Source organism: Cydia pomonella, chromosome 10, assembly GCF_033807575.1.
Source record: "Cydia pomonella isolate Wapato2018A chromosome 10, ilCydPomo1, whole genome shotgun sequence".
Lineage (NCBI taxonomy): Eukaryota > Metazoa > Arthropoda > Insecta > Lepidoptera > Tortricidae > Cydia > Cydia pomonella.
In genome coordinates, this window is record NC_084712.1 from 8,842,120 (window position 1) to 8,859,244 (window position 17,125).

The window sequence follows — 17,125 nt, forward strand, 5'->3', positions numbered from 1 at the left end:
ACTAAAACGGGTTTTTATGGTAACTTATTTGTATATGCTACCATAAAAACCCATTTTTATACCGTGTAACTATACACGAGCAAATAACCGTGAAAAACACACAAACAAATGCCTTTACCGGGATTCGAACCCGGAAGCTCCAGCTTTCTATCCTTCGTTTTTTAAGCATTAGACAGAACTCCACGGCAATAAGCGTGTAGTTTTTGTCAAACTCTTTTATTATTTATAATTATGGAGTGATCTAATGTAGCATGGTCAATACTCATAATTTACTTCAAAATTGTACCGCAAAAAGTGCCCAGTTTAAAACCTCAAGCTTACTTCTACCAAGTTCTTTCTAATGCTAAAAAAACGAAGGATAGGCAGGGTCACTACCGACTAGGCCAAGAGGCTGAGTTCAATATTCATTGCCTACACCTTAGCCTACAGAAAAATGTAATCTATATTTTTAGGGGTCGTAGTCACTTAATAACCCTTATAGTTTCGCCATGTCCGTTTGTCCGTCCGTCGGGTCCATCCTCGGCTTTGCTCTGTGATCATTAGTCCTAGAATGCTGCAATTTAGCATGGACACATAAATCATCCATGGCGACAGAACGGTAAAATAAAAACTTTAAAAAAATGCAAAATGATATTTTTAATTGTATGAAGTATCGTTCGATAGGTCTTTTAAAACGAATACGGGTCTCCAAAAACCAGCCAAAAACCATTTTTTGATAAATTAATATTTTAGGAGCAATCGCTCCAAAAGAAAAAAAAATGTGTCCCTCTCTAACTTTAAACCATGGGTCCAAAACATATGAAAAAAATCGTGAAACAAAAACTTAGTAAATACTTTCAATGAAAACTATAGCGAACATGACCGGTCTAACCTTTTTTGAGTAATTGCAAAAATCTTGTCTTCTTCGTAAAAAGACGTACAAAGCGCTACAAAGGTACTCCCGTATGCTTGTCATTTACTTGATACTTATTAATTAATATCCCTCGTTTGGCCTGTTCAGACAATGGTAACTACGAAATCCTACACTGAGCATCATGTCCATCATGCTCCTGCAGTGGCAGCATGGTTACATTTTTATCAGTTGTCACAATGCCTGTCACTTTCGCACATAGATACTTGTTAGAACGTGACAGGCATGGTGACAAATGATAAAGAGCCGACCATCTTAGCCCACAACCTTAGCATGACAAGTTATTATTATCGTACCTACACTAGTATAATAGGTACCTCTAGGTGTATAGGTACCTTAGTAAACCATAGATTACTTTATGGTTTATGTCATTCCGACACTTAATAAAAATAATTCAATGTCAAAAGTGCAAAATCATTACAAAACAATGACTGTAAATAAGTAATATAATGTAATGTGAGAATACGCTAAATAAAATGATTACGTTGCCAAAAACCAAGAGAGATCCGAAAAAGGTCGAGGGTCTTTGCAAGTACGTTGCTGCCTAATTTCATTTTATCTTGTGTGCTTTGTAGTATTTGTAAATGACACGCAATTCTGAACATGTATCTTGAAATAAATAAAGAATATGTAGGTAAATACTTCATTACTTTAAAGGAGATTTCTTCCAATTACTCCAAGTCCAAAGAGCTTTACCTTATTTATTACATGAAGCTAGTATTACTGGATCAGGCATGAGCGGTGGGAGGCAAATGGCCGAACGGAATTACATATCTTTCAGTAGGAGTAGCAGAGAAAGCGCTTTTATTGTTTTTCCATGTCACAGTCTCATTATTTTATTCCCCACCGTAAATTTGAGAATGGTATATGGTGGGCAACAAATAATCCGACCAAATTACATAGGTTGTTTTTGGTGTGTTATCAGGAATGTTAAAATGTGTTTTTAATTTTGTCGCATTGCGTATGTTCTATCCCTCACGGATGCAGGCATATAGCACTAGAGTCCTCCCATCCTATCATATAGTCTGTTCTTTTATTCCGTAGACTAAAATGACAACCACAAATGTCAAACGTAGAAATAATGTGACCAGCTTAAAACAAATAGTGCTGATCTTTGATTTCGGTTTGTGAATAAGCGATAAATATTAACATGTCACAGTCTCATTATTTTATTCCCCACCGTAAATTTGAGAATGGTATATGGTGGGCAACAAATAATCCGACCAAATTACATAGGTTGTTTTTGGTGTGTTATCAGGAATGTTAAAATGTGTTTTTAATTTTGTCGCATTGCGTATGTTCTATCCCTCACGGATGCAGGCATATAGCACTAGAGTCCTCCCATCCTATCATATAGTCTGTTCTTTTATTCCGTAGACTAAAATGACAACCACAAATGTCAAACGTAGAAATAATGTGACCAGCTTAAAACAAATAGTGCTGATCTTTGATTTCGGTTTGTGAATAAGCGATAAATATTAAAATAATTTTAGATTCAAAATAAACAATGAATGAAATCTACTCACTACATGATAGGAAGTAAACAATAGGTAAATAAAATATACTCACTACTAATTCACTCAAACTTTTAAAAATTGCATTATTAGCTTCGAGGTGACTGTTAATCTTACAATAAAATCGCTTTTAAATATTAGAAATATTGTATTTAGACCTGGATACAAACTTTCTAAATGCCTCAAAATGGTGTTACATGCCTATATAAGTAACTCCCAATAGTTTATTTTCGGTTAGTACCGGTTGTAGAACATCACTATTTATAAGACGTAAAAAACCAGCAACACATGGAATGTCATTTTAGTCTACGGGATAAAAAAATAGACTATATGCCTTCTTACTTTGCATCTTCATAAATAAATCCATTAGGTTCGTACAGTCGCAGCAATAATAGGTATCTAACTTGATGAAACGAGATGAAAAATAAAAGTAGTAAGTAGTAGTAGTAGTAGTTAGTTCTGGGGTACCACATCTCTTCAATTCACTTCACACACACTATTGCACGTGTTAGTACCGACTATAGGGTCAAAAAGGTAATTTCAATATTTTTATAGTAACCCCAATACCCAACCACCAACGGATTTTTATGACCAAGTTCGTCTTAGGCGATAACTCATAGAGTGGTTAATGGAAATGTATCATGAAGCGCCATGAACGTCAGCTGCCGCTCCGTTGATGGAATGAGATTCTAGTTTACATTACTTTAGACACAGATCATAGAGAACCTTGATGCGTACATCTAGTTTAAAACGAATCCCTACATAAAATACTCACATTTGTCATCTCGTCATTACTGTCGACGTATATAATTATTAAATTAAGTTACAATGGTTAAAATTACTAAGTATCAACCGGTCTGGCCTAGTGGGTAGTGACCCTGCCGTATCGTCGCCTAGTACACATACAACTACAAGCTTTGCTTAGTTTGGGGCTAGGTTGATCTACATAAGACATCCCCTAATATTTATTTATATATTATAATTAATTAAAATTGGTTTTTCATTAAATCAGTAGCCAAACACAACTGCCAAGGCAAGGCAAGAAGTTTATACAAAATTGATTTATGCGTTTAACGTCTTACACGCCTCCTTTTGTAAGACATTATTTATGGCAGGCTGTACTTATACCGGCATACACTCGACCGGTTTTATTTATATTGACTTAATTTTCCTGCCAGTCCGTTAGTAGGTAATATCCGTTGCCGACATCATAGGGTCGCATCCTTTATGTTAAAATATTACGATAGGAAATCGCGACCCCTTCTCACATGAAGATCATACAGGTTCTATGAAACGGAAAGGTTAACCCTGAATGTAATTTATCGTAAATAATGCTGTTCAATAGGGAATGTTACTGCAATGTTCTGTCACGAGAGTGCAGCTCTAGCGCACATCCTTAACCAAAAAGTAACTTATACATATACAGTTTAAACAGTTTTTACAAGTTTTCCTAGATAATTTGTTGTGAATAAATATGACATTGATGTATCAAGGCGGTTTGTTTCCTTCCTCCTTCTCTTTCCTCCTCCTCCGTCCTTCTCTTCTTCATGCTTCGCTTTAAAGATTGCGCAAAGAGGGACATGATTGCTTTCCATATCGATCATCGAGACTGGGAGAGGCTCGCATGACAGCGGACGGAGTGCCGCAAACGCGTTGTGGAGGGTCGCAAGTTTTGTGATGAGACCTGGTTCGCTGCACTCGCTGACAAGCGGCAAAAACGACGACATGGCGTTTCGGTGCCGATTTCCGCAATTTTCCCTTGTCAGTCCTGTGGTAGACCATATCAGTCTCGCATCGGTCTATTCAGCCACCAAAAACGGTGTCTCTCCGGCGTTCAACCATAAATCGTCTGCAATAGACGCAAAGGCCAATAATGATGACCGCGAAATGCAAAAATTAAAATTTCGTTATGTCCTTCTCTATCGTTCGAATATGCAAGAGCGATAGAGAGGCAGATAACGAAATTTTAATTTTTTTATATCGCAGGAGACACTTTGAATGTGCTAGTGGCCCCCTATGCAGAGTTTTTTCGTAATATTCCCTATTTTGTCAGATTTTTAATGAATATAGAAATATGATACCTTCTCAAAAATCAAAAAAGTATTATTTCAAGGTTGTTTGGAAGAGATCGCTCTGTAGCGATGAGACCGCCTGTTGGTTACCTCTATCTTTATGTAGGTAGGTATTATATGTCTTTCCATGTACATTTTTTCTGAGGTTGTGCAATAAAGAGGATTTGTATTTGTTACTATCAGTAAGTATTTATTATACCCGACTGTACACGGCCATGGACTGTTTTCTACTCAAGAGTTTCAAGACAAATCCAACGAACACCAACTTGATGAGGTAGGTAGCGATGATTAATTACTGCGTACAGCTGGACAAGAAAATGTAGAAATTAGATAAAATGGAACACCAGTTGCCTTGCCACAACAATTAAATTTCAATTACTGTGTTAAATAAATGAGTTTACTTCGAAAAATAAAAATAGGTAAGTAGAAACGAATTTTAAACAAATAAAAAACCATTTTGTAGATTTTATTTTATCGTTCTGTCGCCATGCATGGTTTATGTATTCATTGCATTGCAGCTTTCTAGCACTTACGATCACGGAACGAAGCCTCACACCAAAGCAAAGGACAGACAGACGCACATGGCGAAACTAAAAGGGTTCCAAGTTGACTACGGAACCCTAAAAACGGTTCTAAGTTGATGCTGAGTACCTAAACATGCGAAAAACGGGTTTTAAGGATTGAAATCATACTATGTATGTCAGCTGTCATGCTGTTACGTGCCAATAACGCAATGCATAAGGTATGGTTTTAGGTTGACCTGAGGAAATTTTAGAGTTCATTGATTCATTTGTTCATTGATTTGAATAGTCACCTATATCAGAGGTTCCCAAAGTTGACTGGGCTCCGACCCACCTAACATAAACTGTCATTTTTGGGATCCAACTCTTGCCCGTCTTAAAGGGGGCATAAAATATTACTGGCAATGCTCAGGTTTCCACATCAGGGCCCATTTAACATTCACTCCCGACGCGACCAACTACTGGGTCGCGACACGTAGTTTGGGAAATGCTGACCTATATTTATTACCTTACAAATAATCGTACAATTGATTCTGAGGAACTGATTAATAATAAGCAAGATTGAAACCTTTGTAGGCGTGATACCTTAAAATAGTAATAATAGTAGGTATTGTGCTACAGCTAATTGTATCCGGAGAGATCCGGAACCAAACTATCCGGTCATTGGCCGTTATGTTGGTATTTTTGCTAGACAAGTAAAATGAACGTATTCATTTGCGTAAAATACTGTTTTAATTTAGGAGTATCATTTAACCTGCGGCTAAAGCCGATTGCAGAGTGCTTATGTTGTATAGTTAAAAAACCGGACAAGTATGCGAGTCGAACTTGTTATAGCGGCAACAGAAATAAATCATCTGTGAAAATTTGAACTGAGAATTTCAAATGAGATACAGCCTGGTGACAGACGGACGGACGGACAGCGGAGTCTTAGTAATACCCTTTGGGTAACCCTAAAAAGTCTTACCGTTTACAAATACAAATTATTTATTTGCCAGAATACAGTAGGTATGTAGATGGTGACATGAAGTTAGCAGTACAGTGTACTCTACTCATAATTGAGCATGCTAAAATTATAATATATCATGTCATGCAATCAAATCAAATAATTTAAATAACTATAACAATAAAATAATAAGAATAAATTATTCTAAGGCCTTTAAAATTACAATATATAACTCGTATTTGCCATTGATCAGAAAGTCACTTATGGAATAAAAAACATTTATTTAATAGCGATTTAGTTACAGATTTCTTAAACTGCTTAGGCATACCTACTCCTATTGAAAATTGCATATCCCTTCGGAATACCATAAGTATGGGTACGACTTTTACGTTTACTGGACATGTAACAGTCGTACCCATACTCATACGTACGACATAAGAAAATTAGTTTAAACTTATTATTAACATAGTTTGCAAATACAGGCACGGTTTTCGGACGTCACTTGCTGCTGTGTGTGGTGAGGCTTGGACTTGCAAGTCTTCAATCTGGTTACATAGTATTTACCCTAATTGTTCGCGCCCTTTTTCATTCATTATCATTCATATTCATCCATCTCGCTCGCTTTTCTTTCATACTATCTACTCTATTCAACCTCATTTTTATTCTCATATCACCCGCCTTTTTGCCGACCTACTTAAACGCAAAACAAAGAAGCTAAAAATTTAAATACATGTGAATGGTTGGACAACGTCAATGAAGTGAAAAATCAATATACTTTTTTCCTGATAATATGAATAAAATAATACGATGAAATAATTATTATAAACGAGAGTGATAATCGTGAGTGTGAAGGAGTAAGGAGAGAGAAGAACGAACCAAAAATTAAATACGGCGGCCGCCGTTAACAAATCGGAATCTATACCCAGGTACGGTCGGCCTCATAATTAACATCTTTTTAATTTTATTCTCATTTTTAGTTTTCTCATAGCCATAGTCCCTCTGTATTTCTTGGACTGCGCTTTTCCTCTGGTCCTTCGGCATTCCTCGCGTTAACATTTCTGGTCTTCGAACCGGATTCTCTTTTCTTTTCCCTCTTCTCTCCTCATACATTCATTGCTAATCGTTCTCCTCCCGCACCGCACCGCCCTTATAAATATTACCTAAATTATTCTATATTAATCGCTCCCGCAGTTTAGGTATTTATTTATATGAGTATTACTATTCGCCGCGCCGCCCTTATAAATTAATTACCTAAATATAATTTCTTAATCGCACCCGCAATTTAGGTATACGTTTATAAGAGTTAATCCTTATTCATAGGAACATAAATTGTTTTACCGCATAAATAAAATTAAACTACTTAACCCGTCTCCTGCATTATGGCGAAAGATACAAGAAATATCGAAAGCGTCGACAGCGCGTATTATGAAGACGAGCTGTCGATGCTTGAAGCAAAACGCAATATCTTCTTTGAACTCGTCCAGGGTATTTACAAAAAATCGCTAGTTGTCGATACCGATTTAGCCAGTCGCGAGAGTTTCCTTGATGCTGCTGACACTATCGACGAACTCCGATCAGAGTTCAAAGAGGTGGTTAATGAGTATAATCGTACGTTGCTAAGAGCTAGGGCGGCTGCTGTCCCTAATTATCAGCCGATTATAGCCTTCGAAGATTTGTACTGCCGCATCAGGAGAGTGGTTAAGCGGCTGCAACCAGCCGCACCGCCGGCCTCTTCGCTGCCTTCTATAGTGGAGAGAGCCAGACCTTCTTTGCCAACGATGGAACTGGTAGCGTTCGATGGAGATATACGTAACTGGCCGCTTTTCTACGCTAGTTTTAAATCCAGAGTGCACGAAAATCTGTCGCTAACTGATGAAGAGAAGCTCTTCTATCTTATTGGGAAATTGTCACCAAAAGCTCAAGCCGTCATCGCGGGTATAACTCCGAGCGCTGAAAACTATCAGCTTATCATCGATAGTCTAATTGACAGATTTCAAGACAAGCGCACTCTTGCCTCGACCTACATGGATCAAATGCTCAATTTAAAGATTAATGGTCCCGCTTCCTCGTCTAATTTTCAAACATTCATCGATAAGTTTGTCACAGCTGCGAATGCGCTTAAGTCGCTTAAGCTCGATGATTTATGCGATTTCATGCTCCTTCATATGGCATTAAAGAAGCTAGACCAGGAAACTCTTCGAGCATTTGAAATGTTACACCGAGATACGAAATTGCCTACCTTCCGCAATTTGACAGATTTTATGAAGAGTCAGTTTAGGATTTATCAAAATGTGCAACCAAGCACCGTCGTCGTCTCCGCCGCAGCAAATCCATCGCGCGAAAAAGGTGTTAAGTCGTCTCAGCCGCGTAGTGCCGCACCAAAACTACAAAGTTATGTTGCTTGCGCGAGCACTACTAAATGTATTTGTGACAATATTGTTCATGAACATTTATTTAAATGTCCGTCCCTCAACAGTTTAACGCCTTCCGAACGCTTCAAACGCGCTAAAGAGCTTAAGGCATGTGTTAACTGCCTAAGTATCAAACACCGCACCCGCGAGTGCAATTCCGAGGTGAAATGTCGAGTTTGTCATCAAAAGCATCATACTCTGTTGCATTTTGACAAAGACAAGGATGAAAGAGCTACGACGTCTGATGTGTCAAGTGTATCTGCGAGCGCCGTAGCTAAGTCGTCTTCACCGCCGCCGGAAAGCACATCTTGTAACACGTCTATCGTGACTCAAGCACTAGCGGCCTCTAACAATAAGATGTCAAAACAAAACTCAACATCTTCGTGTGATACGGTATTGCTGTCCACCGCAAAGGTTATCGTCCGCGATAATAAGGGTGGCACGCAAGTCGTCAAATGTTTACTTGACACCGCGTCACAAAGTAACTTCATTACTGAGGAGTGTTGTAAGCGCTTAGGTTTGAATTTTGATAAAAAGCCAAGCGCTGTATTTGGCATTGGAAAAACTAAAAAAATTGTTAAGGGTAACGCAGATATTAAAATATTTTCGCGATTCGACGAAAACGTCAACTTTGACGTTTCGAGTTTTGTGGTCGATCGCATCACCGACGATTTGCCATCAGTGCCGGTTGACATGTCAACCCTCACACATGTTCATGGCCTCCCTTTGGCTGACGACACGTTGGATACGCCCGTCGCAATTGATGTACTGGTGGGTGCAACTATATTTCCACATTTGTTACTGCCGCACATTGTTAAAAGCGATGTGGACTATCTGCCACCGGCTATTCAGACAGTATTGGGGTATATTTTAATGGGTTCGGTCCCTGCTTTACAGTCACCGCGTAAATATACTTCAGCATGTTGTACTTCCATTCAAGACTCCACAGACAACCTTCTCAAAAGGTTTTGGGAACTTGAGGAAATATCCGCTCCGCCCGCTCAAAGTCAAGATGACCTTGAATGCGAGGATTATTTTCGCGCCACCACTACGCGCGACGCTAATGGTAGATATACTGTCGCATTGCCTTTCCGAGATGACGTGTTCAAGCTCGGAGAGTCGCATTCTGCTGCTAAGAGGCGCTTTCTTTGCCTTGAAAGAAAGCTAGAGTCATCGAGTGTGTTACGTGCCGCCTATGACGATATCATTCGTGAATACGTCAGTAAGGGTTACATATCGGAGGTAACTATCTCCATGAAGGCCTCTCCAGCTGTCGCATACATAATTCCTCACCATGCTGTCATACGCGAGGACAAATCAACGACCAAAGTGCGCATGGTCCTGGATTCGAGTAGCAAGACAAGCACAGGTCTGTCGCTGAATGACGTTTTGCACTCAGGGCCCAATCTTCAAGGGGATTTGTTTTCAATCCTTCTGAACTTTCGCTTATTCAAAATAGCGCTTTCGGCCGATTGTCGCCAAATGTTTTTACAGATTGGTGTTCGCGAAGCGGAACGCAAGTTTCAACGAATCTTATATAGATTCCGCCCGGCAGATCCCATTACCACATACGAATTTAATCGCGTGTGTTTTGGTATGAAGTCGAGTCCCTATCACGCGCTCCGCGTCGTCCGTCAGCTAATTGTAGACGACGGGCATAAGTACCCAACGGCAGCGGCGATCGCGTCCTCTTGTACATACATGGATGACGTATGCTTTAGCATTATGTCAGATGACTCGCAGCAGCAGGATGAGTCTGTTGCTATCGCCGCGGCTAAGGAGCTGATTGATTTATTCAAATGCGGTCAATTTGATCTTGTGAAATGGACCTGCAATTCAGACGCCGTGCTACGCGAAATACCTGCTTCGCATCGGGCTTCCGTAGACATTGAAATCGACCCAGGGGTCTCCCAAAAGGTCCTTGGCTTATGTTGGAATAAATCTGGTGATTACTTTCATTTCAAGGTGACAGAGCCAGACTCAACGTGCACTAAAAGGACGATCTTGTCCGCAGTGGCACGTCTATGGGATAACGTGGGCTTAGTAGCTCCAGTTGTCTTATACGCAAAACTCCTCATCCAGGAGCTTTGGTTGATCAAATGCGACTGGGATGAGACTCCCCCACCCCATATTGTGGATTTATGGGAACGATTCTGTTCGGAGTTGCCAAAGCTCAATGGAATCCAAATACCGCGCCATCTTGGAGTAGCACAGGGTTGTACTATAAACCTTTTAGGCTTCGGTGATGCATCCGAGCGTGCATATGGAGGCGTCGTATACCTTCAGGTTCTAAAGGGAGACGAAGTGGCAGTTCGGCTGGTGTGTTCCAAGTCAAAGGTCTGTCCCCTTAAAACAGTCTCCGTCGCGAGATTGGAACTGTGTGCTGCGGTCCTCCTGGCAAAGCTCATGCGGAAGGTGCAAGATAACTTCGAACCTCGTTATAACATTAACGAGGTCTACGCGTTTACAGACTCGAAAGTTGCTCTCTGCTGGATTCAGTCATCCCCCCACCGCTGGCAAACGTTTGTTGCCAACCGGGTAGTTAAGATTATCGAAGCTATTCCGGCCAACTGCTTCCATCATGTGGCGGGCTTAGAAAATCCCGCGGATTGCTTGTCCCGTGGCCTGACGCCTTCTAAGCTCGTGGACCATCCTTTGTGGTTCACGGGACCGGCTTGGGCTTCCAAGCATCCATCGGAATGGCCTTTAAGGGAGCTCGATCGAGAGTCCATCGGTGAAGTGCCGGAGCTTAAGCCTCTTGCACACGCTGCAACTACGGATGTGTCAGAGTCACCACTTTATTCACTCGCTCAGCGAATATCGTCGTGGTCTCGATTATTGCGCATCGTGGTATACGTGTACCGCATTCTTAAACCGAAACCGCGCTTCTCAGCACTTTCCCGAAATGACCTAGAGTTCGCTGAGGGTAAAATTATTTCATCGTTGCAAAGTGAACACTTTAGCGACGACATTGATAAAATAAAGAGCAAAAGGTATTGCTCACCTGCCTTGCAAAAGCTTAAACCATTCTTAGATAAAGACGGGCTGATTCGTGTTGGAGGCAGGCTGTCAAATGCTGACATGAAATATTCGCAGAAACACCCAATTGTGCTTCCACGACGTGATCATGTAGTCAATATGATCGTCGACTATTTCCACAGAAAGCATTTGCACGCTGGTCCTGAGTCATTAATGACTATACTTAGGCTTCAGTATTGGATACTGTCGGCTCGTCGTGTCATTCGCGACCGCGTTGCCAAATGCAACACGTGTTTCAGAGCGAATCCACAATCGTCTCTCCCGCTCATGGCAGACCTACCGAGCTGTCGCGTGAATCAAGTGAATAAACCGTTTACACATACGGGGTGTGATTATGCAGGTCCCTTGCAGTACACTCCTACTCGAGGCAGAGGAGTCAAGAGTCGCAAGGCTTGGTTATGCATTTTCACTTGCCTCACGACGCGCTGCCTTCATATCGAGATAGCGACGGAATTGAGTACCGCCAATTTTTTGGCTGCTTTAAAGCGCTTCTTGGCGCGGCGTGGCCCCGTACAATGCATATATTCGGACAATGGGACTAATTTTACCGGTGCCAACTCTTACATGCGTGACCTCTACAAGTTTTTAGACGGTCATCGTCCACATTTGGAGATGGAGCTCGCGGAGAACCGCATTGATTGGAAGTTCATTCCTCCCGCTTCTCCACACTTCGGAGGCGCATGGGAAAGCATGGTGAAAATAGTAAAAAATCACCTTTTCAAGGTAATCGGTACGCAAATACTGTCATATGAGGAGCTTCTGACTACGCTTGCGCAGATAGAGGCCCTTGTAAATTCGCGACCACTGACAGCTCTGAGTAGTGATCCCGCTGAGCCTTCAGCTCTCACCCCGGCTCATTTCCTCAACACTGCTCCGCTGTTGTCCTTACCTGCTCCATTGGTCGAGTCAGGTAATTTGCGTGACCGACATGCACTTCTGGATAAGATAGTGCAGTCCTTCTGGCAACGTTGGCGTGCAGAATATCTGCATCAGTTGCAGTCTCGAGCTAAATGGACCACGCCATCAGTTCCTATCGTAACTGGTACAGTGGTTGTCATAAAAGTAGATAATGCGCCGCCATTTTCATGGCCTTTAGGCGTCGTAGAGGCAGTACATCCTTCGAAGGACGGCTCAACCCGCGTTGTCACTGTCAGGACAAATAAAGGAAGTTTCGTCCGTCCTGTCGTGCGATTATGCCCTCTGCCTAACCAATAATTAATAGGAGTATACTTCGTTAGAATAATACTTTTTCTTTAGTTCATTATTTCGCTATATTATTGTGAATGTTCGTTTAATTTGATGATAAGGGTTATTATTTATTATATTTAGTTTTTCTTTCCTTTAAAGGAACCCTTTAAGGTCGGGGGGAAATGTTCGCGCCCTTTTTCATTCATTATCATTCATATTCATCCATCTCGCTCGCTTTTCTTTCATACTATCTACTCTATTCAACCTCATTTTTATTCTCATATCACCCGCCTTTTTGCCGACCTACTTAAACGCAAAACAAAGAAGCTAAAAATTTAAATACATGTGAATGGTTGGACAACGTCAATGAAGTGAAAAATCAATATACTTTTTTCCTGATAATATGAATAAAATAATACGATGAAATAATTATTATAAACGAGAGTGATAATCGTGAGTGTGAAGGAGTAAGGAGAGAGAAGAACGAACCAAAAATTAAATACGGCGGCCGCCGTTAACAAATCGGAATCTATACCCAGGTACGGTCGGCCTCATAATTAACATCTTTTTAATTTTATTCTCATTTTTAGTTTTCTCATAGCCATAGTCCCTCTGTATTTCTTGGACTGCGCTTTTCCTCTGGTCCTTCGGCATTCCTCGCGTTAACACTAATGATATAGTATATTACTGAAGCGTCTATTCCATTTACAGGTGCCACCCTATATGCAAGAATAGAAGACGAGAATGGAAGGGTCAAGTCCAATTGACTTCAGAAGAACTTCTGCTGGAGAGGAAGCCGATTCCTGAATGCATCCGACGACGTCCTAGAGTGAGAACCAATTATACATCTTAATTGTAAAATTAAAAACCTATTTATGACCGACATAAAAAGGAGGTTCTGGTTGTTGCGTAATACGCTGGTTTGCGAGGGTACTTTGTTTTTTTCGATTTTGAGGCTTACCCGGAGGGATGCGACGCTGACATACTCTACCGACTAGCTGCCACTTTGGTTGAATTAGCAGAGCCATGCGAATGCAAGCGAGCATATAGTGCTACTTCCCCTTCCTAGCCCATGTTGCAGGATCTGCTGCCTGAGGTTACCCAAAGTATCAGTAGTATCAGACAAAAAACCAGGCAAGTGCGAGTCAGACTCGCGCACGAAGGGTTCCGTACCATTATTTATAAAAACGGCAAAAAAATTATGTTTGGTGTATGGGACAAATATTTATTTTATTCTGTTTTTAGTATTTGTTGTTATAGCGGCAACAGAAATACATAATATGTAGAAATTGGAACTGGCTAACTATCGAAGTCTCAGTAAACGGGCCCCCCGTTAGACCCTTTGGGTACGGAACCCTAAAAAAAGGAGGTTCTCTTGTTTTTTTTTCTTTATACATGTTCTTCAATTTCTCGAAGATGGCTAGACAGAAATAAAAAAATATGTTTTGATTGAAACGCCATTCATAGTGACCCCATTGTCATTAGGCGAGGGTATCCTGGATTTAGGATTTCATGATAGGATACTGGAGATTGTACCTATGGGATCACTTCAAATATTATAGCCACATACAGCTACACGTTTACGCTTCGAGGCATGAGCGGCTTATGCCCCGATTTGTTAAATTCCCGTCTCAACCTTCCGGTATATTATGAAACATTTTGACGATCCATGGTTTTGATTTCTAAGGGATAATTGAAATCCCTGGCAACCTTACTCACATGAAACATAATATAGGTAAGGTTCATTAATAGCCTTTTACTTTCCTAGAACGCCCTCTCTTCAATTAAGTATGAGCGTCATTATGTTTCATCGTACGTCTATAAATTTTCCTCTGATTTCCAAATTATTTCATCCTGTAAAGTATCTTAGATATTTGACTGGGGTCTGGAGTTACCAAATGTTTGCCATAGTTCGTTCAAAACTGAAAAATATATTCTGTTAGTAGACCTCAAGAACTTTTTATAATATAAGCCAATACAAGATTTACTGTGACATACATAGCAAACGCTATAAATACAAAAGCCAATGAGTAAATAATAGGTACATTTTATCTTAAAATAAACTGTGACAATATAACAGAGATGTATACTCTCTAGGGTTAATAGGGTCAGAGACATCTGAATGTTATTTATAAAAATAATCAAAATGTTATAAATTACCAGGAAGTTTTCCCCAACGGCCCGTGCCCCCTCCACGGTCGAAGCAAACACCTCAATATTAAGGAGCGCTATGCAGAACGCAAACCCAATGTCGTGCGCATCTGCCAGGCCCCGTTGGACGTTGTTGTGGAGACGCCTTATCTGGACTTTGTCGCTCAAGCTATTGAACTTGGTTAGAATAATAATAAGAATAAGATACCATTTATTGCCACACAATTAAAAAAACAGATAGGTCAGGACTTCACTGAATCAAAGGCTAATTTAGATGGGGCTATACTGCTGTATACATTATCCGCTACTTAGGTTACCGACGTTTGACAATTCAGTTACCTACCTAAAAAACTTTATGGTGCCGAACAGCGTCATCATCTTTTGCTTGCTTTTGACATTCGAAACCTTTACAGTCAAGACCATTTTAGAACAGCTAAAGTTTTAAATAATACACCTATACAACAAACTTTTATGTTTTTTCGTAAGTTAAATTTCCGGATCTGAAGTTAAGAACCGAATAAACTTCTTTTACTTTGTAGTCTTTGTAGTTTTTATAACAGGTGGAGAGGCCGAATACTTATTCTGTATTTAACTTAAACCTTTGTTTGTTCCTAGGGTTTGGTATATGAAACTTAATAATAAACACTCTTGAATTTGATAGAACGCCTTGACCTCTAACGGACTCATGAGTTGACCCTAGTCAAAAAGTAATTATATTTCTTTTTTACAGGCGCCCTACCATTAATCGGTAAAACTTGTTGCGCGTTCTGTAGCTGTGGAGCCTGTTGCGACTGCAGCGGCTCAAACTACGAGCCGAAAGACGCGGAACGCGCTGCTCGTCGCCGCGTGCACATGCGCGAATTCGATCGGCGCGTACGTGGTCTTCAGGAGTCGCGCATCATGTATGACTGATGAACGTACAGAGTGGACCTTTTCTTACGCATCTCGCTATGATAACCAATAAGGCTGTCACCATAACTACCGAATTTACTGCCGAATTATAACATTTAAATTACAACTAAATTGACAAGTGCTAAGTCAATAAGCAATCGAAAACTTCAATAGAAAGTCACCCGTATGTATTATACATCTATGGAAATGATCATGTACTTTTTCTTCGCGTCCGTAACATTTATTTAAACTATTGCGATCTAGTTCCTACTATGGTAGTTATATTATAACATTTATAACTATTATAAGCCTATTTAAGAACTTGGAAATAAATTGCTACTTTATCGCTCTAACCATGGCATAGACACTGACATACCCACACATTTTTTTTCTTTCGTTCACTTTAAGTAATTGTAGCATGCGGTGACACTAAATAAAGTACTTGTGTAAATAAACTAAAAACTACTGAGATAATAAAAACTGAACTCTCACTTAGTCATATCCTCTCTTCTTTGATTTTGACTGAGATGTGAGTTTTTTTACTTTTCGTTCCTTAATTCAAGTTCAAATAAAGAATAAACACCTTATCTTATCGTTATAATCCATAAACACGGGTAATTGACAGTTATCCATCTGTTATTTAACTACGGTTTACTTAAGATTGTTACATTTATGCAAGAATAAAAAGACTACAAAATTATAACTTTTAAATTGCTTACTTCAAGAAGTAATAATAGAAATAAGTTTTTCAAGAAATGTTAAACTATTGCAGTTATAGGCCGCATGCAAAACAGTGGCATTCGTTTAATGAAATCTCACTTCTAGCTTTCACTCAGTTAAGTGAAAAAGATAAAACATTATATTTTACAAAGACTACAGATACTTTGAAAGGATTTATAACCATCATTTTAGGTTCTGTACTATAAAACTGTAAGTAGGAATCATATAACTAGTGTAAATTTGTATAAGATTTTTTTTAAACGTAATGAATGGTCTTCATACACGTATTTTTAGTGGCTTACTACTTTATGCTGAAAGCTTTGAAATACTATTAAATTTAGCCAAATGTAGCCATTTACAAAATTATGCGGCTAATTACTATTGAAAGAGCATACTTACTTTTAATTTTCACAAAAAAATATTTTATTTTGTAAATAAAATTGCTCTAGAGGAATGAACAGCAAAATATACCTTTAACATAACCGAGTCATAGGTGTTTTATTAACATTTAAGTATTTATACACGGTATAACACGAGGAAACCGAACGATTTTAACAGTGCATTCCTGATCACATTTAGAGGCTAAAATGTCATATAAACTTTTCTGGATTTTGCCTAGTTACAGAGTTAATACCAATTAAAAAAAACTTGCTGCAACTTAGTGCAAAACGCCTTTTTGATGGCGATGATGCTATTATGGGGCGTAGTCTAAATATTCGTATTGATAGATGTCCAAAAGCGACAAGTAACCTTTGCAAAACCAAG

General features: G+C 39.6%; 1 protein-coding gene across 1 annotated transcript; it reads left to right on the forward strand.

Annotated features, from left to right (window-relative positions):
- The first annotated feature begins 667 nt into the window (after positions 1–667).
- LOC133522019 (uncharacterized) lies at positions 668–16,846 on the forward strand. Its single transcript, XM_061857192.1, has 4 exons — positions 668–1,442; positions 13,310–13,427; positions 14,762–14,930; positions 15,480–16,846. The coding sequence occupies exons 1-4, from the start codon at positions 1,387–1,389 to the stop codon at positions 15,659–15,661; spliced, it is 525 nt and encodes a 174-aa protein (XP_061713176.1). The 5' UTR covers positions 668–1,386; the 3' UTR covers positions 15,662–16,846.
- The last annotated feature ends 279 nt before the right edge of the window (positions 16,847–17,125 follow it).